The sequence below is a fragment of the Miscanthus floridulus genome, chromosome 16, assembly GCF_019320115.1.
Source record: "Miscanthus floridulus cultivar M001 chromosome 16, ASM1932011v1, whole genome shotgun sequence".
Taxonomy (NCBI): domain Eukaryota; kingdom Viridiplantae; phylum Streptophyta; class Magnoliopsida; order Poales; family Poaceae; genus Miscanthus; species Miscanthus floridulus.
The window spans coordinates 10,663,243-10,689,161 of NC_089595.1; the positions used below are offsets into that span (position 1 = coordinate 10,663,243).

Genomic DNA, 25,919 nt, shown 5'->3' on the forward strand with positions numbered 1-25,919 from the left:
GAATTCTCCCTTTTGTCGGATACCATAATCTACCTATTTAGATGTTCACCGGCTACTTTTGCATGGCAGGAGACAAGCTCATTGGTTTATGCAGTCATCCAAACGCACTCTTGAGGGCCTGTTTATATAGTGACCTGGCAGGAGGCAGCAATCCAAATCGATCGCATGGGGGCGCTGCCTGCGCCAGGCAGCTCCGCCCAGTCACAAACCCAAACACGCCCTCGAAAGTTGAATCCCAGACCCAGACCCAGACCCAGACCAGGACATATGCGCGGAGCCTGGACACGGCACATGCGGGCAACCAAAATGCTATAAAGAAGTGCTCACCAGCTAGGGCCGACCAATCAGCACGCTTGCACACACAAGGCCTCCAATAGTGCAATCTAATCCACAACAAACCCATCTTAGGAAGAGAGGCATACAAAGTTACCGCAACCAGTTTACAATACCATACATATAGTTCAATATAAAAGGTAGCTACAATTCATAGCTCTGATTATTAACTTCGGCGATGCATAACGGTGTGCCAGCATCACCAAAACAGTGCAGGTACTTGGAAAAATACTCCCTTAGGTAAAGCATGAGCGCAGCGTCAATATTAGCAGTAGAACATGACGCGCTTCACATTTTCCTTGAGGGCAGGTAATGGCCTCACAGCAACATTCCCAACACCAGCCCTGGTGTTGCGTGCCTCTGGTGGAGGGCCACGGCTTGGCGTAGCACCGCTCACCATAGACCCACTGTCAGTGGTATCCGGCTCCATGTAGAAGCGAGCTCGGAAGGCTGCCAGGTGAGCATAGTACGCAGGAGGTACTGCAAGCAATCCAAATAACAGTCAGCGTATGTTTCATGACATTACCAACCCACACTACATCAACGGTGGGTGGGTACCGGTGATCAAGAAATTAAACTCAATGTCAAGTCGGGCTTACCGATTGATACTGAGCGAGTGCACCTAGCATACCTGAAAAGGTTGATCTTGAGTTCAGAAATTGGTGCTTAAAAAGAGCTAAAAAAAACTAAGGGATAGAGCAGTAAAATGTTACGTGTAACACAGGTTGTTGGTGAGAGTTTGCAACCCATCAGCGGTAAATTTGTTTTCATCCCACAGGACATGATAATGGGCAGGGCGGCTTGTTCCCTGAAAGTAACCCAAAAGGAATTCCATCGTTAGTGTAGAATAAAACAAATAACTGAAATTCAGCGATGAGACAGGGAAACCAGACCTGAATGCCAGCATGGCTACAGAGGTAGAAATCAAATTCAGTTGGATGGCAGATCTTTGAGTCCACCACAGTACCTATTATTTCAGAAAAGTTTAAGGGCATACAGATATTTCAGAAAAGATCGAGGGCATACAGATTATACAAGATAGCCTATTCCAAAAACACAAGCTAAGCCCAAAGTGTAACAAAAGGCACGTCAAGAACTTACCAGGCAGTATGTTTCCACTTTTATCAACAGCACGTGGGTCATTGTGATTATTAGCAAACAACCTAGTGTGATGACGCTTCTGGACCACAACAAAAGTAACCGGAGGCTGGTAATCCGACTCCAATGATGCACAGGCCTATATCCATAGTTTCGCTAGGGTGGTCAGAGAAAAATAAAGGTGAAGACAGTTACCAAACTAATGCACTCAAATCAAGTTTACCCTTCTAATGGCATCAAGTTCATACAACAGAACTTGGTAGAACTGTCCCTCACTGACACCATCCCTGAAAGTGATAAAAGTGTTCAATATACAGGGAATCACAGTCAGAAAAGGTGCTCATGAAGGGATACAAACCTGTAGAATATGATCCTCTTTGGTTTCTGTCCAGTTGCCCGCCAGAAAGAAATGAGAAGTTCCCTGCACAATCAACAAAAGTTATGCGTCTGGAGGAATCCAAACACGTAGAAGTGAATGCATCTCATTTATCTTAATAAAGATCATACCTGACCATGCCATCAGAGACAGATCCCCTTTGGGGATCTTGATATACTTTGAAAAGATCCTGTATCAATTCTTGGCGATGGGCTTGAGCACTCACTAATCCTGCATACTTGGTAACCTCAGGCCAGTCCTGAGAAGCAACAACCTAGGAGGAAAATACAGTGAGAAAAAAAGAGAGTAAAACTTCTACTGAAAAAGATAACATATCTTCTGGTATTTCTTTGCCACAATAGGGCTTCACTTACAGCTGCAATGGAAGGACTAGAATCTTCCCCAGGATGGGGATGGGTCACATCAGCACCAAAGATAATAGTTGGTACGTCACTGACAAGGGGGATTCTCCTTGTCAAAGCATCAACAAGTACCGTATTCCTTCCCCCAGCCTGAAAAGTACGATAACTGTAAGAGACGAATCGGTGTTAAAATCAAAGATTAGAAGAGTTAGTGCAATTACAAACCTTCACGTTTATTTTCAGGGCAACATTTGCAAGATACTGCTGCTTGTTCGCCTTGAAAACATGTTTAGTCAGACAGCATTGAGAGACCAATCCAAGATCAGTCTCACAGATCCTTTTGAGATCCCCTGAAGAATGAAAAGAATACTAATAGCAAAGTTTGTTCATTGAGCAAATGCTCGAGAGCCTTTCGGAAGAAAACATACCGTAAAGAGAACCATTATTGTCAGGCAGTATTACAATCAGCAAGTCAAGTTCTCGGCCCTGAGGCCTGAGTATGTTCATGGCATCTTGATAGCGTCCCTTTAATGCTCTTTCAACATGTTCAGGCCTCGCATAGCAAGGGGGCAGCACAGGTTCAAGTGCAAAATCCTAAAAGAGTATGTGAAGAGCAAATAACACAAACGAAAATATATTGAACATGGTTTTAAAGGCGTCGCCTAGGCGTCCAGGCGTACCCAGCTCGCCTTGGGAAACAGTGGCGCCTTGTCGCCTAGGCATCGCCTAGGCACCGCCTAGGCGTCCAGGCGTACCAAGCACTCGCCTGGACGCCTAGCCGCCTTTAAAACATGGATATTGAAGTTCTGAGACACACACATACCATTCCTGATACTTGGCACATCAAAGCCAGTTCATGACAGAAACTCCTGGCAGCACCATCTTGCACATTTCGTGAGAAATTAATGCATGCCCAGCTGCTAACTCTACCACCATTGACCATTTTCTACCGCAATAAAAAACATTAAAAACAATCATGAGAAAAGTTACAAAATGCTTAATGACTAATCAAGGGAAAACAAAAGGGAATAGGTTGAAAACCGATTTAAGTTTATGTTACAATAATGTTAAAGGCATAGGAGTAAATGGCCAATTTCAGTGGCGAGGTGGCATAAATATTAGTCACGAATTAACTACCAGGGTGATTGAAAACGGAGGCAAGACAAGAGCAAAATTTCAAGTAAACCAGACGCTCACAATAGAATTTGGCACGTAAATCATGCAAAATTTCTGTAAATATTTTCCACGTAAAACTACACAAGCACATGTAATTGTTAGATAAGGGGATGGCAGAAACAATATGAAGTTGTCTTTCGAACCCAGAAAATGGAACTTCACTAGTCATTAGCAGCTATCAAGCTTACATAAAGAATCTCATTAATGTATTGTTCATGCAATGATCAGACAATGGCTTGGAAGCATGCTATCATGCTTCAAGGGATTCACAGAGTGATTTTTTCTTGGCATCTATATCATGGTTGCAGGTCTAAGTTCATTTTTTTGTGTAAAATAAATATAACTGACTACACCTAAAGGAATTCACAGAGTGATTTTGTCTTGGCGGAGTAGTCATAACGAGGCATACCTTATTCATCATATTCCACTGGCCAACTCTTGGCCATACATCCCTCTCTCTGCCACTATCATGGTATTTCAGCTATTACACAGAAAGAAGAATATACCAGGACACCAGGTTAAAGTATGCCCAAATATACAAATCAACTGTTATGTGCTGTTAAACTTAAAGCAAGGTGAAACTCACTGACCTTTGGGGGAGGCAGAACACGAGCTTCAACGGATGCAAGACGCTCATCAATCCTTATACCAAATTCCTGGGCATAAGGATCCTCAGAGTAGGCATTGTGATGAACAGTCTGATCAAATAGGTAAGGCAAACAAGAGATTTAGAATCATCAGTTCATTGGTTTACTTTTGTGAAGGCAAAAGCTAATTAATTAAACAAAAGAAACAGAATATACCATGTCACTTAATCATTATATATGCAACGACAACAACAACAATGATAATATATATTTATATAAATAATTTTTGCACAAACAATTTATTCATCAAGCAACTTATTTTATGAATGTTATACGTATAAATGCACCGCTAGTGCTACTGCTGCTGCAACTACTAGTACTACTATTCCTTAGTCAAACCAAGAAATATGATCACAATCACCTGCAAGATGTCTTTCTCACGCTCATGGGGACGCTGGCAAGTCACCTTCAGTAGAGCAGTGATCTGTTTCTCATTAAGCCGTTTTGAGTAACGCTGTCCCTCAACTATCTTACAGACCTGGTATTTCAATGCCATAGGCAACTTATGAAAACATGCGGAAGCTGGATATGGCATTTAGAAATCATATGAATAGATAAACATAGTGCAATAATTAATACAGCGATTGCAATACAGCTGGCAGAAGACACTAACCTCCATAGGCAGATAATTTGGTCTTTGCTGATTGCCCACTTGCAAGCAAGGTAAAGTGGTGTGCTGAATACTGAAGCCATAAGTCTCCAGGAAGTATTGCACCACAGTCTTAACAGTACCATGATCATCAATAGGGAATCTATCATAGGAAAACCATTGAAATCCTGTAAGCGCATTATACCTTATGATATCAACTAATATAAGCTAAGAAACGTGCACGTACGATAACTCCCTTGTTGCCTGTGAAGTAAGGCCAGATATCCGATATTTCCTACGCATGTTTCCACGGTGTGTGACCTCGACTTTCACACCTCGTAGGGCTTTTTTAATCTATATGTACAAAGGAGAGCAAATGGAAAGAGATGAAGCATAAACCAAAGTTTCTATGAAGAAAGGTAGGGTAATAAATCAAACCTTCACACGATCAGAATCAGACAATGGTCTAACTGAGATATCTCTGTTAAGAAGCTGAGCAATAAATTCAATCACAGGGAGGGGCTCAATAAATGCAGTAGAGGACATATCTGCGAAAAAAGAAATCGAGCAAACTCAAATTTTCAGATAAGACCAAATAGTGATTCCACAAATTATGTCCAAAGGCATCATGATCTAGAATGTAGTGTATGTAGTGTGTTCCTAACTGTCATGATCATGTATCAAGTTTGAAAACTAGAAGGTAGAAAACATGAAAACAATGGTATCTAACCAATATTCAGAGAAAGACCCATCTGTGTGGGCCTTATGCTTTGGTAGAAACCTCGCCAAGTTTCCAAACCATCACCAAGATGCTGACGTCTCCCTAAGTTGGGAGAATAAAATGATCTACCAACAGGACAATACCTATACAGGGAAATGCAAATTACAATGGAGATTTTGCCACAGGAAAAAAAAAACTCTTACCGAAATACCATTCACTCAAAGATTACCTGGCAGTAGGCAATTCACGTAGCACAATGTCAAGTACTTGAAGAGCTTCTTGAGGAGCATCTGGTTGCCTCCCAGCTAGAAACATAGCCAGATGGTGGAGATCAGCGCGAGCAGCAAATTTGATCACCACCCGAAATACCCTCTGGCGCCTTAAAACAGAAGGAATGTCAGTAGGAAATTTTGGATACGTTTTAAGCACAGAGACAACAGCACAGCGTTACCTTTGGCCTCCACCAAGACTGTCTTCCTCATCTTGCAGAGTAATTTCGAATGTCTTCGAAGTAAACGGCAATGCTCCAGCTGTATAAAGACTCTTCCTTCCATCGTATGCAGGCAGACGCCCATCCAAATGGGAGTGTCTATAAAGGTTTACAAGCTCTCCCATGACAGCACGATTGACCCCGCGTGAAGTAACCTCAGGCGTTATTGATACCTGATGACAATAGGCTGATTATCAAAAATCTCATATAAAAACTATGGTGACGAATTATGTCATATTATTGGCTTACATCGTATTGGTGAAGGTCTTTATTAGGCAGCTCAGCAAAGAAATGATTTGCCTTCACGATGCACCTGGACCCATGTGTACCCTTGCCAGGGCGCAATGGGAATCTAACCGCTTTGCTTGACGCTGGTGCCACCTGACCAGCTTGGCTGGCTGAACTTTGGTCATGAATCGCAAGTTGCTGAAGCTGTTGCTGGACTTGTCCAGTGCTCACCTCGGCTTTCCTAGGCTGCGAGGACGAGCCAGCTCCCGGTGGTGATGGTGTTGCCACCACAGGGGCTTGATGTTGGACATCTGAGGCTTGGTGCAGCTCGGGAACTGGTCTAGATGGACCTGAAGGAACACTTGGTCCAACACTACCTCCCACATGCCCCCCACGGTATGGCTGCGGCATTCCCCCTCTGGGACGCGGACCACCACGTCCCTGGTAGTCATGCGGTTGAGACCCAGGTGGTGGCCCAGCACCAGGATGCTGTGAAGGTGGGCCGCCACGGCCCTGGTATCCACCACGTCCCTGATAGCCACGCGGTTGAGACTCAGGCGGCCCGCCAGCAGGAAGCTGTGAAGGTGGACCGCCACGTCCCTGATATCCACCACGTCCCTGGTAGCCACGCGGTTGATACTGAGGTGGCCCACCGCCTGGTTGCTGTGAAGGCGGCGCTCCACGGCCCTGATATCCACCGCGGCCCTGGTGTTGCCCTCCACCACTGGCACCCTGTTGAGTTGCCTGAGGACGCTGTGAGGAGCCCTGCCCAGGCGCTCCAGAAGCCTCCCCAGAACTCTCTCCAGGGACGGTTCTTTTCTTCCTCACCATGATAGACAGACACTGGCATAAGAGATACAACAAGACTGTGAGACTAAAAGATTCTAATGTATGTAATGTATATAAATAAAAAAAAATTAACATCGAAATGAGGTGAAAAAAACAAACAGAAGGACAGGGGCAGGTTACGTTTATATATATCACTCAATAAAGGAAATAAAAGGCCTAGCATGGGCACAGCATTTGCAAACTATTCAGCCTTGCATACACATACATCGTTTATCAACAAGACCAACCGCAACAGAATAAAACGATAGAATTAAATTTACATAAGAAATTAACTATGCCAATGGATGGAGGATGACGCGTGAAAACACATTGTTAGTAGCAAATGATGCATGCTATGTTAAACACACAAACAGAAGCGGGCAACATGCAAAAGTAAAACGAACTCGTCCCGTCACGGAAGATACTATTCTAGGACAAGTAATGTGGCGATGAGAGTCTGGGTTGTGGTTTGTGGCTACTGATCTGATGTTACGCTTCCCTCTCATACCATGTAACAACAGATTGGAATAGTAAACCTAACCAGAGGATGGAACGCGGGTAGATCAACGATTCACAGGAGGCAACAGCGCAACTAGGGAAAGGCCTGAACGGAACGGTTGGGATCGGCAGAACGAGACGGGATAGATCCCATCCAATCCACAGGCAAATTAACCCTACCTCCCTACCTCCTCTCCATGGAGGTCATGCAGCAACGGCGGCGCACGAGAGAGACGGGAACCCAAAAATAACCGTACGAAAGCGACGGACAGACAGATCTATCTACAAGTAAGTAGGAACGGAGCAGCGGAGGAGGGAAGGGCGATGCCGATACCGGAGCAAGACGGGCGGCGCGGTGGCGAAAGAAACCCTAGCCTAGCCCTGGGGGGCTCCAATCCTCCAACTCCTCCGCTAAGCGCGCTTTGCTTTGCTTTGCGGCCGCCCCAGCGCTCGTGCTCCTCTCTTTCTGTTTGTTGGTTGCCTGCCTTCTAGGGGAAGGAAAGGAAAGGGGAGTTGGCCAAGTGAAAAAAGATGACGCGACAGAGCGAGATCACGACGAGGAGAAGGACTGGCTCTTTTGTGGGCCTCATTGCCCGGCCCGGCCCCTGATGCCTACGCCCTACGGCCCGCAAGCAGCTTTTCTTTTATTTTGTTTTTCAGAAATGCTATACAACACGCATGTGTTTTAGCAAAAAAAAAAAAAAAAAACACATGGATTTCTCCCTCTCTCTCTTCAACTGTCTTTAGTCTATGTAGTCAAACTGTTGCTTCTATGCATGCATACCAGCGAGCGAGGCATACCAGCGAGCGAGACATATGCATGCATACCAGCGAGCGAGGCGAGGCTGCAAAAATCCCCCGAGGCCTGGCCCGATTTGTCCTTTTGTCTTTGCATAGAAAAAATTGTTTCTTGAGATCTGTGGATCTGTGATCTTGTGATTTATGATTGTCTAGAGGTAGAAGAAGGCTGGAGGTAGAAGAATGATGGAGGCTGTTGGATCTTAATTTTATGGTGCAAAAAAAATCATGTGTTGAAACTGTATAAAACACATGGTTGTTGAGTAGACAAACTCTTTCTTTTTTCACTTTCCCTTCTCCTTATTAGAATGGACAATATCATGCGCCATGGATGGTTCAAGCTAAACGAGATAAAACACAAACAAACTCCTTTTGTAAGACACGCATGCAAGCCGATTTCTATAGGCGCTTTGATCATCGCATGTGCCATTCTTTTATCTTCCAATACGCCCGTTCTAGCCTACGGACACACACATCGGATTGATCCCAGCAACTAGTACTAGGGCGTTCAGGCTGCCACGGACAAAAAAACGCAGCGAGGATCACACTTGTTCAAAAACCAAGAGGTTTACGAGCAAACCACCGAAGGGTAACCAACGTGCTTACGTGATGAAGAACCGCTAGTTTCCAGACAAACTAGCAAAGGAACTGTCAAAGCTCTCGCCCGAGAAGGACCACGTGGGGGCAAGGACGTCGTCGGGTTGCCCTAAGTCGGCCAACAAGACTAGAGCGGCATCCTTGGTCGTCGGATCAAGCGATGAACAACAATATGGGATTGGAATATGACATAAAGGAGTTGTAGATGTAAAAGACGATTGGATTGTTGTATACCCCAATCGGCCATGTACCCCCTATTTTACAGGGAATAGGGGTGGTCTTATCCCATTGAAAAATCAATGTGGCACTATCGTTGTGTCGCTTTGTAGATTTTTTTCTTATATCGTACCAAAACTAGCATGGGGCCTAATTGAAATGAGGCCCAATTTAAAATGTCAACAGGTTTATTTTGGTAGGACTCTAGCTTCCCCCCACACGATTATGTCTAAGCTCATTTAGAGAAATAGTTATTTTATATGGAGCTGAGATCCTTTTTAAAAAGCATTTGCCACCAATAACTTATCTTATTTTATTTCATGGAATGTATAGAGGAGGTACGGTCAAATGTCAATTTGTAGTATGATTATTTGGAGTGAACAAAAATTAATGGTGCATAAATTAAATTTAAACGATAAATAATGGTTCCTTTTGAAGTAGAGCAATGTTTACAAAAGTAATTATGACATAGCATTTAACCATACCTCCAAACATACATGATCATGAATTGGCTTTGCAATGTCTTCATCGAATTTATCCATAAACCAATCAGTGCAATAGTTTAGTTATGTCAAAAAATACAGTAAGTTGTAATAAGATAAAAAAAGGTGGACCAGCCCACCCTCCTTCCAATATGCATAACCTCGAAAAGAAAATAAAAACAAACTAAACAATAACAACTAAGGTCATGGGCACAAGAGTTGATGGAGTGACATGGGACGCGGTAAAACCAGATATATATATTTCGTACCGGATTATATGGGGATTTTAGTTGAGGTAGACCTAAAGAGACCATTATAATATGTTATATTATAGAATCCAATAGGAAAAAAGGAAAATTTGGTAAATCGATGTATATTTTTTAAGTCGCTGAAAAGTTACACGTTGGGTCTCTCCATCGTTTCTAATATCTCGCCCTTGAAAATCAAATATAATATTATAAAGCACACACATAGAAAAAAAATAAATGAAACGCATTCATTCCATCTCCACACACATAGTTTTACCAATAGAACAACACTCGGATGCTATACTTGCTTTCTAAAAACTCAAGTTGTTATGTTCCAACACTCAGATATGTGGCCCTTTGCTTTCTCGCAGCCCGTAAGCGAAGGATGCCGACATCTTACATTTGGAAAGGCTAGGTGTTGACGTCGTCGACCTTGGAGCTGTGGCGCCGCGATCGCACTCCTTGTCGACATAGACATATCACCTAAGCGTGAAGTCACACGACTCACTCAAGGCAGAAGACGGCGACGCGGAGGTCGCTGACCATGCGGAGGATGACGACGCCATCCTCCTCATGGACATATGGCTTGAGTTTGCCAGAGAGGAAGTTCAAGGTGTAGTAGGCTAGTAGTTACGTGGAGGGTTGGGCACCGTGGTGACGGGAGAAGCAAGAAAACCTACGGGAGAAGTCGCCCTTCACGACGTATCTTTCGACACGTGTTGACTAATTTTTTCCTAAGGGCGTCTTTGGCAAGGCTCCTGTCCAAGCGGCTCCGGCTTCCGTGTGTTACTGTGCTACACTGTGGCACTAGCAAAAACATCTTTGGTTCATTCTGTTTTTGCCCATCAAACCGACGGAGGCAACGAAGCTGCGTTTATCGAGCTCCTTTGGTTCTGTGCTATAGTGCGCGACATTGTCGGAGGCGGTGAGAGTCTGGCCAAACGGGCCCTAGGTGTGAAAAGATTAGGATAAAAAAGTTATTGGAGATAGTTTTTATATACTATACTAAAATGTATTAAGATTATGACGTTTCCTCAGGCTTAGCTTTTACTTCTCTTGCTGCTAGTAACCCCAGCGTACTCTGTAATGGTGTCGTGGCTTTATAAAAGCAGAGTTAATTCTCGTTTAAAAAAAATGTATTAAGATTTTGGAAACTATGAAAGATACAGCTATATAAGCAATTGAATTAACGGCAGGGCGGGGGCAGTTGACCATGGAGCAGGAGACAGACATGTTAGCGGGCCGCGCGCTGGAGCGGAGAGCAGGGGCCCGAGGGAGGTCCTTTTTCCTTGCCGCAACCGCAAGCAGCAGACAGCAGACAGCAGACAGCAGACAGCAGAGTGAGGGGAGTGGGGTGGGATCCAGTGCAGCCAGCCGCCTAGGCTTCACATCACAGCCGCACAGGTCCCCTCCTCTCTGACTGAGATCGGAGGAGGAAGAAGAGGGAGAGCGAGAGAGCAAGGGGAGCGGAGGAAGCGGGCGTGGAAGGAAATTAAGGAATGGCTGGTCGGCGCGCGGAGGAGGAGTACGACTACCTGCTGAAGGTGGTGCTGATCGGGGACTCGGGCGTCGGCAAGTCCAACCTCCTCTCCCGATTCACCCGCAACGAGTTCTGCCTCGAGTCCAAGTCCACCATCGGCGTCGAGTTCGCCACACGAACACTTCATGTCAGTCACTCAGTCCCCTCTTCCCTTCGTCTCTATTGTTCTACTACTACTGCATCATATATTCGGATCAGATCTCCGATGATCCTCTCCTCTCTATACATCGTCAGACAGATCCAGCCTCCTTCCATTCCCGTTAAAGGTCCTGTTTTTTTTATTATTAACAATTTATCGACCAATTAGCATCTATTACTAAACTGGCTGCTTCCTTGCCTGTAATTCGTTCGTTCGTCTATTCCATCACACTGTCAGCTACCTAGCTTGCTGGATGCTGGATCTGCGCGCGCTACCTTTCCAATTCATGACTCATTCTTCTCACTTCTCACCATCCATCCATCCATTCCGTAGCTACCTCAACTCAACACTCAGTTGATACATAACATACATACATACATCAACCAAATTAAAAGGCAAACAGTTGGGGGCAAGCTAAAAAGTTACTGTCTTTCCTGCTAAGCAAATCAACGAGTGGCCTCGATTGAATTCAAGTCGCACTGCACATGGGATGGGTGGTAGCAGATCCGCACGTGAGTCGTCTCCGCCTCCGCCGGTGCCGCACGTGCTCATCTCATCCCTTATGTGCATGATGGATGATGATTCATGTCAGTATCATATAATAGTCATCGTCAACCAGCACCACCACTACCGCTAGTGGGGTACACTATTTTACTTGTGGATAAACGTTAGCTTCAACATAACCAGTGTCGCTGTCAGCTCCGTAAGCAAGTGGCAACTGTGATCTGTGCTGTGCCCCTAGTGCAGAGTTAGCTAACTACCCTCCTGCCCAACTACCCTCCATGCCCACCAGCCATAGAATGAGTATGGGCAGGTGCCTACCACACCACACTGAGCTCAGCTGTTTTATCTTGCTTGCTTGCTGTGTTGCCTGAGACTGGAAGACTTCCTGCTGTAAGCATCAGCAAGCTACTCATTGTGGAAACTACACCTCTTGTACAGCAACATTCTCAGTTAACCATATCTGTTCACCTGCTGAATTTTGCCTTCAGCTGCAGCCTCCAGATCAAGACCCTTTCCGAATTAAGGGCGCATTCTGCATTTTTCAGACAGTTGCCAGTTAGTGGACCTGATATAACTAACCTAATCTGCTTCCCCAGTTGTTCCTAAAAAAAGTTCTGTATATATATATCTAATTTTGCCTGTCTTGCCCTCTATCGCAATTTTTCTGTCAATGTGTAAGCAGTCCAACTACAGACACTAATCCTCCAGTCCCTCACCTGTGCAACTTGATAATATTGTAGGTTGAGGGCAAGATCATCAAGGCGCAGATCTGGGACACAGCAGGCCAAGAGCGGTACCGAGCAATCACAAGCGCCTACTACCGCGGGGCGCTCGGCGCGGTCCTGGTCTACGACGTGAGCAAGCCCACCACCTTCGAGAACATCAGCCGGTGGCTCAAGGAGCTGCGCGACCACGCCGACTCCAACATCAGAATCATGCTCGTCGGCAACAAGACCGACCTGAGGCACCTCCGAGCTGTCGCCACCGACGACGCGCAGAGCTTCGCCGAGGCAGAAGGCCTGTCCTACATCGAGACGTCCGCGCTGGAGGCGATCAACGTGGAGGAGGCGTTCCAGCTGATCCTGGGCGACATTTACCGGGCCATCAGCAAGAAGCCTGTGGCGTCGGATGAGGCTGAGCAGGGCGCTGCTGGAGGCGTCAAGGAAGGTAAGACCATCAATGTGGCGACGGGTGGTGATGCCGCTGCTGAGAAGAAGCAATGCTGCTCAGCTTAGAACCCATGGTGATCTCGTTCAGTGGCGTATGTGTTGTTGTGATGGTTCTTTTTTCTTAAAAAAATCCTCTCGTCTGTACCACGCTAAAGCATAGGTCTAAGAACCGATTCGTTCTCACAGGGCGACAGTGCCGTTGTGTAGGGTGGGGCAGAGGTTCGGAGGTTTTCTAGGCCTGCGTGAGAATGTATTCTTTTTAATGCAATGCCTGGGGTGGTCATACCCTCGCAGGTCCAGTTTTTTTTTCTTTTCTTTCAGTCCAAAGTTTGTTGATTCATTTTGTCAGATAGTACCTTCGTTGGACCTCATGTTCACATATATTCTCTAAAGCAAGCAGTTATATATGATTATACCATCACCAAGTCAATTGTCTTCTAGTACCAACATGCCTACATATATTCTCTAATTGAGATCTGCATTCCAAAATTCAAGTACAGAATTGTCTGAAGACACTGAGAGGCTCCGGCTGACAAAAAGATGAGGTAGATGACCTTAATCATCATGTTCAACAATCAAAATAACCAGCACTTTACACCGGTTATCATTCAATTAACTGCTAATTTAAAGATTGACTGATGGTACATTTTGCTAGGTTATACAAACTGTGGCAATTAATGCTGATCTGTATAAGCCAGAACTCACCATATATCATGCAATCAACTGCAGGTTTTAAGATTAACTGATGGTACACTTTGCTAGGTATAATAATACTGGCAATTTATGCTAATCTGTATAAAGATGAATAACTGACGCTGAAATGACACGCTTATAGTATCTTAGTATCCTCCGTTCCACCCAGTGCCTCCTCCAATATAATCTTGATTGGACAACATTCTGCGGCATCCATCTAACCACAAGCCAAATTTAAGTGCCCCCTGAACCCTGACTATGATGAGCAGCAGCTGCTCTTCTGCTGTATTGGCTGCCCTTTCATGTGAACATGGACGGTGGGTCTCCTCTCCACGGTTGGTTGGGTTGCCATCCTGCAGCAGTAGCACGGCATCAATAGTAATTTCAATCAGTCAGGACGCTCGGTCTAAAATCCAACTCAGAACAGCACAAAAAGGCATTATATCACCTATACAACTGTCACATGGGGAGCATGCACACTCCATATTACTAGGCGCGTGTTTAGTTCCTACCCCAAAATCCCAAAAAGTGCTGCAGTACCCATCACATCGAATCTTGCGATACGTGCATGGAGCATTAAATGTAGACGAAAAAAAAATTAATTGCACAGTTTGGTTGAAAATTGCGAGACGAACGTTTTGAGCCTAATTAGTCCATGATTGAACACTATTTGTCAAATAAAAACGAAAGTGCTACAGTAGCCCAAATTCCAACTTTGGGCCAACTAAACACGCGCTAGAGCACCGAAAAGAAACATAAAGCCACATCAATTGCACAACAACCCACCTACATCACTTGGGAAAGCTAACATTAATGTCAAGAGGATATCCTGAATTTTTTACCTAAAGAATTCGAAGTTTTAAAGCTTGAGTCTCAAGTAGTTTGAAAGGAAATCTACATGTGAATTTGTGGGAAAAGCTTCATCATCTGGCAGGCTCGCATATATGAATAATGTAACTTCACCCAAGAAAATATGTAATCAAGTAACGAGTGGAAGAGCAAAAATGCAAGCACTCAGTTGTGCATAATTTTCCTCCAAAGAAAGTGCATCAAGAAGCAGTAACAAATCACCAACAGAGTTTTATGTAGCTTGCATTTCTGCGCCATGCAGAAACTTCAGTAATTTACGGTGCTGAGTGTAGCAGATAAATGGGAACAAAATGGCTTCTAAAAAAGTTTACTTTTTTCCATACCTTTTCTTGATTTCTGATGACATGGTTAGGAAAGCTTCCTCCACGTTGATGGATTCCTTTGCACTTGTCTCAATAAAGGGAATTCCTAACGAATCTGCAAAAGCCTGCAATTGATTTGATTGTCAGGTTTAGGAAGAACATATAAACATGTACATCTAATTATCTATCAAGAATAAAACAGAATCGTAGTGATCACTTTCATTTTTTTTATCGAACACGGAATAGAGCTATGTATCATTGCATCAAGAAGAATGTATGAATACAACACACTCACACCACACCCACCCACCCGTACACACCCTCAGTTAAGCATACACGCCTTTGGATAAAAACAAATCATTGTACTTTCATAACAAACAGAGATTGCATTCTTCCCTTCGTTGTGTTAATTCTTGTTTGCTACTTGTAAAAGTTGTCTTAGTTAGCTGTTACCCAGCATCACAAATACGGCTAGTGTTTTAAAGAGCAAGATAAGAAAAAGGATCTTTACCTTCGCCTTTTCAGTGTCAACAACCTTACTGTCAACCAAATCACACTTGTTCCCAACTAGCAGCTTGCAAACGTTGTCACTGGCATACCTATCACTCTCACTCAGCCACTGCTTGATGTTATTGAAGCTCTCCATGTCTGTCACATCAAACACGATCTGAGAAGAGCAATGCACAATATTACAAGTCCATACCAAGATTGGCACATTGTGTAAGGTCAAAAAGGACAATTAACTACTTCAGTTCAATAACTAAAAAGAGTGAACTGCAAATCTATTCAAGCCATCCTAGCTCGCTGTATTACATTGAATAAGTGAAACAGGAAAGCAGAAAATGATTGTGTGTAAATACAGATCAGCGCGAGCTGCAAATGACGAGTTAAGAGGAATTACAATGATTCCATGAGCTCCTCGGTAGTAACTGCTTGTAATTGTCCTGAACCTTTCCTGGCCTGCTGTGTCCCACTGAACAGGAAACACCGACACCATTATCAGCAACTGGTGTCTGAACAAACATGAGTATATTTTGTAAAGCAATGTGTGAGCTAACACATCAGTGTCACCAAATAATTAGTAATCAGTACCCCAATTTCCAATTTCTAGATGCAATCCATCATGAGCAATCTAAGTACTGAAGCTATCTGATGTAAATCATTAGTATTTAGAAATCTCCTACAAAGAAAAATCAGGTAAATTACGCGCCATAGTTCTAAGATTTCCTATCCATCACAGCCCTACAAACACATTATCCCCACTTTATTATGGCCTGATGTTATTCCTACATCCAAATTGTGTTTGAACAAATTTTGCGCAGGATAATAAGTGAAGGCACGGCAGAATGCATCAAATTGTGTTTGAACAATTCCTACATTCAAATTGCGTTTGAACAAATTACGCACAGGATAACAAGTAAAGGCATGACAGAACGCATCAAGTTGCGTTTGAAAAATGCTTCGAGGCAATTGACTATGATCTAGTATGATGTATAAAACCACATATTTCTGATACCACAGGACATGAATGAATCCAATTGCCTATGGCAAAAATAAATAAAAGGGTGTGAATGAATGAGCTTACAATCTGTAGCTTGACAGTCTTTCCATCAAGGTCGACAGTGCGGATTTTCTGAAAAGCAGGGCATGATCGCAGTAAGTTGATGATCCAGGAATAATGAGTAGAGGCGTAGAGCAGTATATAGTAAGGACAAAGAGAGAGGGTGTACTGACGAAATCAACGCCGATGGTACTGATGTAGGTGTCAACGAACGAATCATCCTGTGTATACATGGATCAAAATCAAAGGAAGCCGCTTTTGTCAGGAGCAGAAGCAATCGCGTACGGCGTACCCAATCAGTAATTTGCAGGAACGAGGGGAAGCTTACAGCGAATCGTAGGAGGAGGCAGGACTTGCCGACGGAGGAGTCGCCGATGAGGAGCAGCTTGAAGAGGTAGTCGCTGCAACAGGAGGCGAACTGTTTATGTACCCCAGGCACAGCAAAGTAAAGAAGAGAAAGAGTTGGATGGCGGAGAAGGCGGGACTTACTACTCGATGCCGCTGGCCATGGCGGCCTCGATTCGACGACGATGATGATGGAGTTTCGATGTGGGAGATGAAGAAGGGGAGGGGAGGGGTGATTGAGTTTGACACAACACAAGTGCGGAAGAAAGAAGGCAGGGACTCGGGGAGAACTGAGAAGCAAAGGAAAGGGGGCAAGTCTGCAGCTTTTCTTCCTCCGCTCGCCACGGCCACGGGTCGTCGGACGTCGGGTCAGCGGAGCTGGCCAAGTTAGGGCCGTTCTGGTTACGGCAGTGGCGCCGGCACCACCCGCACCCGCCGCACCCGCACAGGGGAGGGACCGGACGACCTCGGCGTCGGCTGCTGTGCCTCCTGCACAATCCAATGGGAGTGAAGACGAGATTATTTACATATTTACCATCCTTACGAGGTGAGTGGTATAAAAAATACCATGGTAGTGACTCATGTATTAGTGATATAGTGTAAGATGTTATCTGTAATAATGGTAAATATGTAAATACTTCGTGAAGACGGGGCGTGGCCCCTTTTTTTTAAAAAAAAATTATTAGGTAGCGTATCCGTGCGTTGCTACTGGATAACTAAATTTTTGTATTAGAAACACAAGGATCGCACGATAAAATAACAATACTGTAAGACATTAAACTGATATTTAATCTAAAAAATAAAGTTTGTGAAATTAACAGTCACTAAGAGCACGGCACCGTTGACCCACAAACTCTACTGTATAAACCTTTGGGTGATACGACTAAAATAATGTTTTATATCGGCATGAAGTCTTCGATATTACAAACTAAATGAAGCAATCAAATATATCATACAAACATTACCCAATCCATATATTTTGAACATGTTTGACCAATAAAAATGCACAAAATGACTATTATATTAAACTAAATTTATGTCCATCATCTATTAAAGTGTATGTCACAAGCATGTAAATAATTTTAATCTATGAGACGCGATACGGTGTCCTTAGCAAATTCTTGAACTCGACAACGTCTGGCTTCATCAACAAGCAGACGATTGTGTAGGCCTATAAATAAATAAAAAACTTTTGGATCAGTGTTGCAGTCAATAAATTAAATCAATGAATTACTCAAAAGAACCCCACTTTGAAAATCATGCGCCTGATTACAAATAGGACTGAATACCAATTCGCTAAAATCGTCAGTAGTGGTCACTCCGCCTATCATGCACGAGCAAAAAATATAATAACTGATACTTTATTTAGTCAATACATATGAGGACATTAGTGATACAATACCTGTCTTTCTATTCATTTGTACAAAGAGACCAGCTAAAATGCGCAACTCTGATGCCGCTCATCGCCATTTCGATAAGTGACGGCATATGTGTGTATACTTGACGGTTATTATGATGCAGTGGTACCTACGAGTTACAAAATTGATTAGCATCAAACAATAAAAAATTGATAGCATGGAGCAATGATAAAATTTTCAATCTAAGTACCTTTCATTCATCAGCATCACATATCTATAGGTTGCATCCACACGTCATCCCTTCCTCAAATATTAGACACATACACAACTATACCAATAACATCTACAAATACAAACGATAGTTATTGACGGAATAGGAGCATCAACAGTTAACTATGTATTTTTAAATATAGGCGTATGAGGTATACCTGCAAAAAAGTACTCAGCTTGAGCGTATACATCCTCGAATTCCATAAGGGTGAATTATGTACTTAGCACTGAAACAAATCAGTCTTCCACATTTGGCATTAAAAAATTTAAACTTTCTTATTTGACACCAAGTTAAAATTTTCTTCCCTAGATAGCACTGCCGTCCATTTAGACTAGTAACGGCGTCAAGTGGCTGGTAAAATGATATGAATGCCCTTCTTTGTAGCAGAAGTACATGATGCCAAATACGAAAATAATAGATGGCCAGGTTGTCAAATAAAAATATTATAAATATCACAAATATATTGTGAACTAAAACATGGAATTTTGATAATCAGAGTCTACAAATAAATAAATAATAAATTTCAAATTCTAAGGCAAGAGTAGGTCCCGCTGGGGTAGGCTTAGCACGGGAGGGATTTGCCCTGTCTAATTAGCTTGGTTAGAAATTATTTGATGCAGTTTAGTGACGTGGCGCACTACCATTGGTTGCTGTGACGTGGATGGCCAGCCGTTCGTGACCGAGCCGCAGAGACCGGGTGCAGAGAGACGGAAGCCGTGGGCGGCAGCAGCGCGACGTCCATCTCGGTGCCACGATGGCTTCCAGTGGCGGCGTGAGGGCGGCTTCGACGGCATTGGGTCGGCGGCCGAGGCGTTGTGCTTCGCTCTGGTGGCACTAACTGATGTGCTCGTGCTCCACGCCACGGCGGCCTCGACTGTAGTCCAGCGAGCGGCAGTGGTGGCTTCGAGGACGCCAAGTAGAGAGGCAGAGGGGCGGCGGTGGACGACCTCAGTAGCCTGGCGATGCGCTCTGGGTGAGCACGGCATCCCTGGTGGTGCTTGGCTTCGGCATAGAGCAGCGTTCGGCTTTGAACGACGTCCGTGACTTCCCGTCTCCATAGTCCAGAGAGCAGAGGAGGGGAAGGAGCAGAGCGGTAGCATCGTGGCATAGGGCGGCGGCAGTGCTCCTGGGCTCTGGCTCAAGTTGAGAAGGGAATCGAGCCGAGTATAGCGTTCGACGTCGTCGTCTTCGGTCTTCTCATCCACGCGCGGAATAGAGGGGAAAAGAGGAGCAGAGCAGAGAGCGCCGAACAGATAGAGAGAGCGGAGCAGGGCAACGACGGGGGCTTTGTCTCATCGGCAATTGGCGCTAGCGGCGTGGCACCGGTGCGAGCCAGCGGGATGCTCGTCTATGCGGCCGTTGCGACAAGTCAAGGCGCGGGTGGCTCCAGCAATGCTTAGCTCCAGCGTGGTGGCCGGCGGCGAGGTCAGGAAGCAGCTCCGACGGCGTGGCTTCGGCGAGCATGGCGTGGAGTGGTCGGCGGCTTTAAGCTCCAGCACGGAGATGGTTGAGGTAGCAGCGCGAGGACGCTCGGCGCTCCTGCGAGCCGTGGTAGCGGCAGCGCTCCAGCACCCGAGCAGTAATGCTGCGACAGTGGTGTCATCCTGCGACCACGCCATGGCCTGGCTCCGTCGGGTGAGGTCGCCCCGCTAGAGGGCACATGCAGCTGGTGCTGGGCGCCACCGCCCGCAACATCCTCTGCTCCATCATCCTCTCCTCCTCGTTCCATCAATCTAGGGTTTGGTATTTTTTTCGGGGAAGAAGGTCACGGACTCACGGGAGACAGGAGCGCTCGGCCGCTCAGGAAGTCCAGGGAGAAACTGCATGCGTGAGTAACAGAGGGTACGTTGGTCACACTAAGAAAAAACGGACACGGTCAAAATAATCAACTAATAGATGAATGGATGAAATGGACGGTAGTGCCATATAGGGAAGGAAATTTTAACTTAGTGCCACATAAGAAAGTTCAAAATTTTAAGTGCTAAATACAAAAGACTGATTTGTTTCGATGCCAAATACATAATTCTCTCATTCCATAAAGGTACGAGGACACTAACAAATCCATAGCTCTTTCGATGGTGCATTAGCCTTACTTTGTGGAGATAGAACCACAAAGTAGTCGGCACATAAACGGAAGATGTAGCCCAAAGGACCAACATGAGTAGGCGCGAAGCCAACTCTCATGAAGTCATAACATTCTCCTACACGAAGCAAACGATCGAACCTCATGGTTTGGTCGCCGTACGCAACTACTTCCATTTTGGTTCCCTGTAAGAATATTAGATCCAACAGATAGATAACAATATTCTGTAGAAAAAAATTAGACATGGTCCAAAAAGATGAGCTCAAAATGCACCTGCTCATCCTTCAAAATTACACGCAAATATGTATCACCATGGTGATGTCGTACGTTGCCTTTCCAAAAAACCATGGCACTCACATCCCATATAGAAGATATGTGTTCTATTCCCACTTCATGGAATTCAACCCATCTACAATCCCGTCCATGTCAATCAAAATGATAAAACACACGAGTAAACCTATGTTGACAGAAAATGATTGCCTCGATCAATTACAAGATAAATGTAACATAGTTACCTGTAGATGTGTGTATCGGTGATTGTAGGCGGCGGGTCAGCGTACACCCTCTTTCTTTTGAGTGACCGACAGCCAGAACCCATATCGGCAACTGAGAAACCAAAATCATGAAAAATAAACAGGATGACATTAGTCAGTCTAAACATAATATACTATTATTCTATGGAGATCGGTAAGCAATTAAAGATTTAAAGTTGTCCGCGTGCTCTGTGCCTCTGTCCTGTTATCTTGATGACGTCATGTGAGGCCTTTGAAATAACTACAACACCTACATTGTTAATTTGTTAGCATACATGATCGCAAATTTGATGCCCGTGCGTGGCCACGTGCCAACAAAATTTGAACTGCAGTATACGGTGATAGATCGTGATGCAAATCAAACCACCAAAATAAGATCATGTTTTGGTTGCTATCATGATGCCTTAGAGATATTTTTTGGTTTATATGATTTATTATTGGAGTTGTGTAGCCTCTAGAAATCCAATCCAAGCATGGCTATGAAATTTTTAGGATTTACATTCTCCAAGAAGTACAGGGAATAAATTTTATAAAGAGATAAAAGGAACTAAGCCTTGCATTAGCTAGAGATCCCAACACACATCACATAGCCTCTGCACGTATCTATCCAAGACTCTTAAAGAGGCATGATTTCAGATCACACAAGCACCAGAGGCAATAATAAGTAAAGAAACGCATCAGGGCAGGATGTGATTCACTAACAGGGTGGACGCATTCTATATAACAACCATATTTTGTTTATCCATGTGCGTGGAGGGCGCGCACATTCTACTATTTTTTATTTCTTTCTTGCGCCGTGGGAAACAAACGGATTTGGGGGAAGGCGGACAGCGGACGCCTCTGGTTTTCTTTCTTAGAGCATGGGAAAGAAGGACGCACGACCAGGGCAGGGACGGTCGGATGGGCTAGAAGGATCTAAAACTGTCCACAGTGGTTACGTTTGGTCCTAAACACGACTACACGTGGGCTATACATTCGTTGCGGGCTTGCGGCAGCTCGTGGGCTCGTGGCAGGTCCATCGTTCATTGCCACGGCTGCAGCACAGCAGCAAGCAACGTGCTCGTTGTCTCATCGACGGTCGCAGATGCCGGTGAGCGCGTGCACAGCCGAGACGAGACGCAGACGTCGAATTGTTGAAACGACTCACTAAAATTGGCGCCGGTCACTTTTGCAATGTGGTGTGTGTGCTTTGTTCTCTCGTTCAGTCGTTCCGGAGGTGGCGCTTGTGCAACAGTGCAAGTGACACGGTTGCTACTTTTTCCCCCTTTTTTCGGATGGCTTGTGTTGCTGCTCCAGCTATTGTTGCAGGTTTGTTAGCAGTTGTAACTTGCATCAACGGCATCAACCCAATGATGAACATCTCAAAAAATAAACCAGTGATGCAACTGATGGTTACTGTAAAAGTGATTGTTTGCTGAAGCTTTTACTCAATGGTAAAAGAAAGTTAAGCAAAGGAACTGTTGCTACGGTAGACTTGCAGAACCAGATCATGGAGCGATCGAGCCGGTGCTAATCATCATTCAATTAAACGGTCATAACAGGAATACTCAGCCATTTGAATCTATAAGGATCATGACAGCTCAATGGAAAGATGGAACACAGGCAATAAACATCAAATCAAAGTAACCAGAAGCACGAGAATCATGGCAAATGGCTGCGGTAATGATTCGATTTCATGCATAGATAGAGGTTCACAGTCTAAGAACTTGAAGCAAAAACACAGAGGGTTCATGACGAATTACTGGACCAACCATTCCCAAACCACTACCATGACAACACGCATCACATAGCCTCTGCGCGTATCTATCCAAGACTCTTAAAGAGGCATGATTTCAGATCACACAAGCACTGGAGGCAATAACAAATAAAGAAATGCATCAGGGTAGGATGAGATTCACTAACAGGGTGGACGTTTGTGGAAGACAGAAGATGTTGGAAGCTCCTTGTGGCAGTCTGCAGTCCTCCTCGAGGGCACAGCAAGATGGCAAAGGCGACGATGATGGCGACGCGCTATGGCGAAGCACAACCGGTGCGCAAGGGAGGATGCGAGGGCGAAGGTCGGTGCGAGCGAGGGCGAGCTCAGCTGGCGAGGGTGGGTGCTATGGCGAGGCCACATGATTTATAGCAGAGGATTGATAGCAGTCTCTCTCTTTTCTTTTGTCTTAATTCTCTTTCCTTCTGTGTTAATTCTCTTTCCTTGGAGCAAGGCGCAGGGAAGCCGGGAGAGGCTCGTTGCCATGTATGCTGGTGCATGCAAACATGCAATGTGTATATGGATAGCATAATAATTTTCTACTTCCTATTTTGTCGTGATTCCATGTAAACAAATTTGCAAGTGCTAGCTTTCTCCCATGATGCAAATATGCTAGTGCTAGCACCCTTCTTCATCCACGTTACAATTTTCAAACAACAAAATGTAAAAAAAAAAGATTATTTCTATAATTGTATCACAATACTAAACAAAGTAGCATAGTAGCATGGCCAAATAAATTTGCTTATAAATTGCATTAAACACATAGTGTTTCCCTCCAAATTCATCGATCAAGATTGTGATTCATTCTAAATTAGAGAAGATATATATATATATATATATATATATATATATATATATATATATATATATATAAATGTCACTTTACCGCAATGGCAACAAAAACAATATCATGATCTAGTTCTTACCATGACAACCGTATTCATTATGACAATCTATACTACCATGCCTTGTCTGTGATTCGCTTAAGATAGTCTTCTAATCCTATGTGTATGTAATTTCTTGTTTGCATTTGTAGTCATGCGTGTTTGTAGTCTCTTAATGTCATTTTCACATTTGTAATAATTTCTTAATTCTCCATGACATGCTAATACCATAGTCCAACCCTTTCGATTCAGTGATGTAAGTTTTCTTTGAAGTATCGCTAATCATTAACCATGGAAGCAAGGAAACACGTTATAAACAATAAACATCACGTTACAAATAAACACCAAGTATTGATCATTACAATGAAATTATAGTACAAACAATCATTGGTGATAATAGTATAATTACACCACCGTTGCCAAGTAGCACCACAAACTAAAAGCACTAGTATAGTACCCGTGCTAACGCTACGGCTTTATTTCAGGGATGTACATGGAAACAACCAAACAACGATTTTTGTTTCCAGAGTTCAACTTTCACACAATTTGTATATGACCATGTATATACAATCCGAGAAACACTTACACGTAACAAGACATAATAAAGTTATTTCTCGCATTAACCATATAATTTACAATCTGCCTATGTCCTTAAACATTCTTGGAGATCTTCATGGCCACTTCATGCAAACTTCATCCCAAATAATCAAAGATGTCGTACCAAGCTTCTTAAAGTAGATATATCTTCTTAAAGTAACTCTATAATTCACTTTTGATAAATGAAAGAAAAAAATGTATTTGATCTTTTTTAAAATTAAATAATAGATATAGTCGTAAATATATGTGCGCAACCGCGATGGATATTTATCTGGTTATTCCTCGGTTTCTCCCTCTCTCCCATCCTGTTTTTCTTTCTTTAGATGATTTTCGGGTATTAGAAAGCTAACTAATGAAAATTATTGGACAAAAGAAGAAAAAAGCATTTCTTCTTGGCATAATCAACTAATTTATCAAGTAAGTTTTAAGTACTCCATCTATTTTAAATTATAAGTCGTTCCAGCTTTTCTAGATACATACTCCCTCCATTCCAAATTATAAGTCGCTTTGACTTTTTTGGTTCATTCATTTTGCTATGTATCTAGACATATTATTATATCTTAATGCATAACAAATTAGATGTACCAAAAAAATCAAAGCGACTTATAATTTAGAATGGATGAAGTAGTTTTTACTATGTATATAGACATAATGTATATTTAGATGCATACCAAAAGCTATATATCTAAAAATTAGAACAAAACTAATTGTCTCTAGCTTGCGTGTTCTATTTTTATAATGGCCTTTTATTTTCATAATCACGTGTCAAGTCGGTTCGTTTGTTTTGTAAACTCGGTCGGGGCGTGTAGTGTGTTACTTTTGTAACACAGTGGTCTAACTCCTCTCTTTGGAGGATAAAACCGGATATTTCTTCTATTTTTTAAAAAAATAGGCAAAACCAAACGTGCTAAACCTCTTCATCGATCTTCTCTCTGTGGGCCCGGATTGTAAGTGACCCGTTTTGCTTCTTTGTTCGCCGTTGGTATTTTATGAGAAGAAAGGGGTAGACCTTTCCAGGTTTAGCGACCCTACAGACGCTCCACTGCTCTTACTGACGCGTGGGGTCACCATACCAGGTCCCACATGTTCTTGACGGAAACATGCGAGTGGGTATGTTGGCAGGCCTGTCGCCATTTCTTACTGACGCAATACCAGAACGACACGAAGAGTTTTGGAAGGGACGCGTCAGATGGGGCCAGGCTCGGCATGGGTTTTTCCATTATAATGACAATTCTGGAAATTGCCTTTATCGTAGTCACGGATCCCTCCTTCCTATTTGCCTTGACTGACTTCCATATTTGCCTTGATTGATTTTCATTGGTTTCTATTTTACCGTAGACTGCAGGATGTGCTGGAAATTGCTTTGATCAGAGTCACGGATCCCTCCTTCATATTTGCCTTGATTGACTTCCATATTTGCCTTGATTGATTTCCATTGGTTTCCATTTTACCGTAGACTGCGGGATGTGTGAGGCGTGCGTTGAAGCCTGCGTGGGAGAGATCCAAATAACGTTGGCCATCGGATCAAGTTGAAGCCTATGAGAAAGGATCAAGAGCCATAGATTTTAATGATACGGTAATCCTGAGTACAATTTCGTTGGTGCACAATGGTTGTAGTCTCTTAGCGGGG

At 43.7% G+C, this 25,919-nt stretch overlaps 3 protein-coding genes across 4 annotated transcripts; 1 reads left to right on the plus strand and 2 right to left on the minus strand.

The window, feature by feature from the left end:
• Positions 1–384: 384 nt before the first annotated feature.
• On the minus strand, positions 385–7,886 carry LOC136514492 (protein argonaute 1B-like). 2 transcript variants are annotated; one of them, XM_066508436.1, is made up of 23 exons: positions 7,681–7,886; positions 6,042–6,863; positions 5,754–5,965; positions 5,532–5,681; positions 5,312–5,445; positions 5,020–5,129; positions 4,829–4,935; positions 4,606–4,744; positions 4,354–4,470; positions 3,936–4,043; positions 3,755–3,826; positions 2,993–3,115; positions 2,598–2,763; positions 2,395–2,519; positions 2,182–2,319; positions 1,939–2,081; positions 1,790–1,852; positions 1,655–1,718; positions 1,435–1,570; positions 1,227–1,300; positions 1,047–1,141; positions 933–964; positions 385–813 (listed from the first exon to the last, which is right to left on the minus strand). In XM_066508436.1, the coding sequence occupies exons 2-23, from the start codon at positions 6,849–6,851 to the stop codon at positions 599–601; spliced, it is 3,333 nt and encodes a 1,110-aa protein (XP_066364533.1). In that variant the 5' UTR covers positions 6,852–6,863; positions 7,681–7,886; the 3' UTR covers positions 385–598. The 2 variants fall into 2 exon arrangements, with proteins under 2 accessions (XP_066364533.1, XP_066364534.1); XM_066508437.1 differs by lacking the exon at positions 4,354–4,470.
• Positions 7,887–10,953: 3,067 nt separating this feature from the next.
• Positions 10,954–13,454, plus strand: LOC136511927 (ras-related protein RABA2a-like). The gene is made up of 2 exons (XM_066505949.1): positions 10,954–11,354; positions 12,611–13,454. The coding sequence occupies exons 1-2, from the start codon at positions 11,187–11,189 to the stop codon at positions 13,103–13,105; spliced, it is 663 nt and encodes a 220-aa protein (XP_066362046.1). The 5' UTR covers positions 10,954–11,186; the 3' UTR covers positions 13,106–13,454.
• A 152-nt stretch (positions 13,455–13,606) lies between these two features.
• LOC136512568 (ras-related protein RABD2c-like) lies at positions 13,607–17,291 on the minus strand. The gene is made up of 8 exons (XM_066506537.1): positions 16,955–17,291; positions 16,794–16,866; positions 16,639–16,686; positions 16,490–16,537; positions 15,806–15,877; positions 15,416–15,571; positions 14,926–15,029; positions 13,607–14,085 (listed from the first exon to the last, which is right to left on the minus strand). Exons 1-8 carry the CDS (start codon positions 16,972–16,974, stop codon positions 13,989–13,991), a joined length of 618 nt encoding a protein of 205 aa, XP_066362634.1. The 5' UTR covers positions 16,975–17,291; the 3' UTR covers positions 13,607–13,988.
• Between the last annotated feature and the right edge of the window lie 8,628 nt (positions 17,292–25,919).

Coding starts and splice junctions, on each gene's coding strand:
- LOC136514492 (XM_066508436.1), bottom strand. CDS start 6,851: ATGGTGAGGAAGAAAAGAACCGTCCCTGGAGAGAGTTCTGGGGAGGCT. Junction 4,745..4,828: donor CAGGCAACAAGGGAGTTATC/GTACGTGCACGT, acceptor TTCCTATGATAG/ATTCCCTATTGATGATCATG. Junction 2,082..2,181: donor CTAGTCCTTCCATTGCAGCT/GTAAGTGAAGCC, acceptor TTTTCCTCCTAG/GTTGTTGCTTCTCAGGACTG.
- LOC136511927 (XM_066505949.1), top strand. CDS start 11,187: ATGGCTGGTCGGCGCGCGGAGGAGGAGTACGACTACCTGCTGAAGGTG. Junction 11,355..12,610: donor TCGCCACACGAACACTTCAT/GTCAGTCACTCA, acceptor ATAATATTGTAG/GTTGAGGGCAAGATCATCAA.
- LOC136512568 (XM_066506537.1), bottom strand. CDS start 16,974: ATGGCCAGCGGCATCGAGTA. Junction 15,878..16,489: donor AGACTGTCAAGCTACAGATT/GTAAGCTCATTC, acceptor TTTCCTGTTCAG/TGGGACACAGCAGGCCAGGA. Junction 15,572..15,805: donor GAGGAGCTCATGGAATCATT/GTAATTCCTCTT, acceptor TGCTCTTCTCAG/ATCGTGTTTGATGTGACAGA.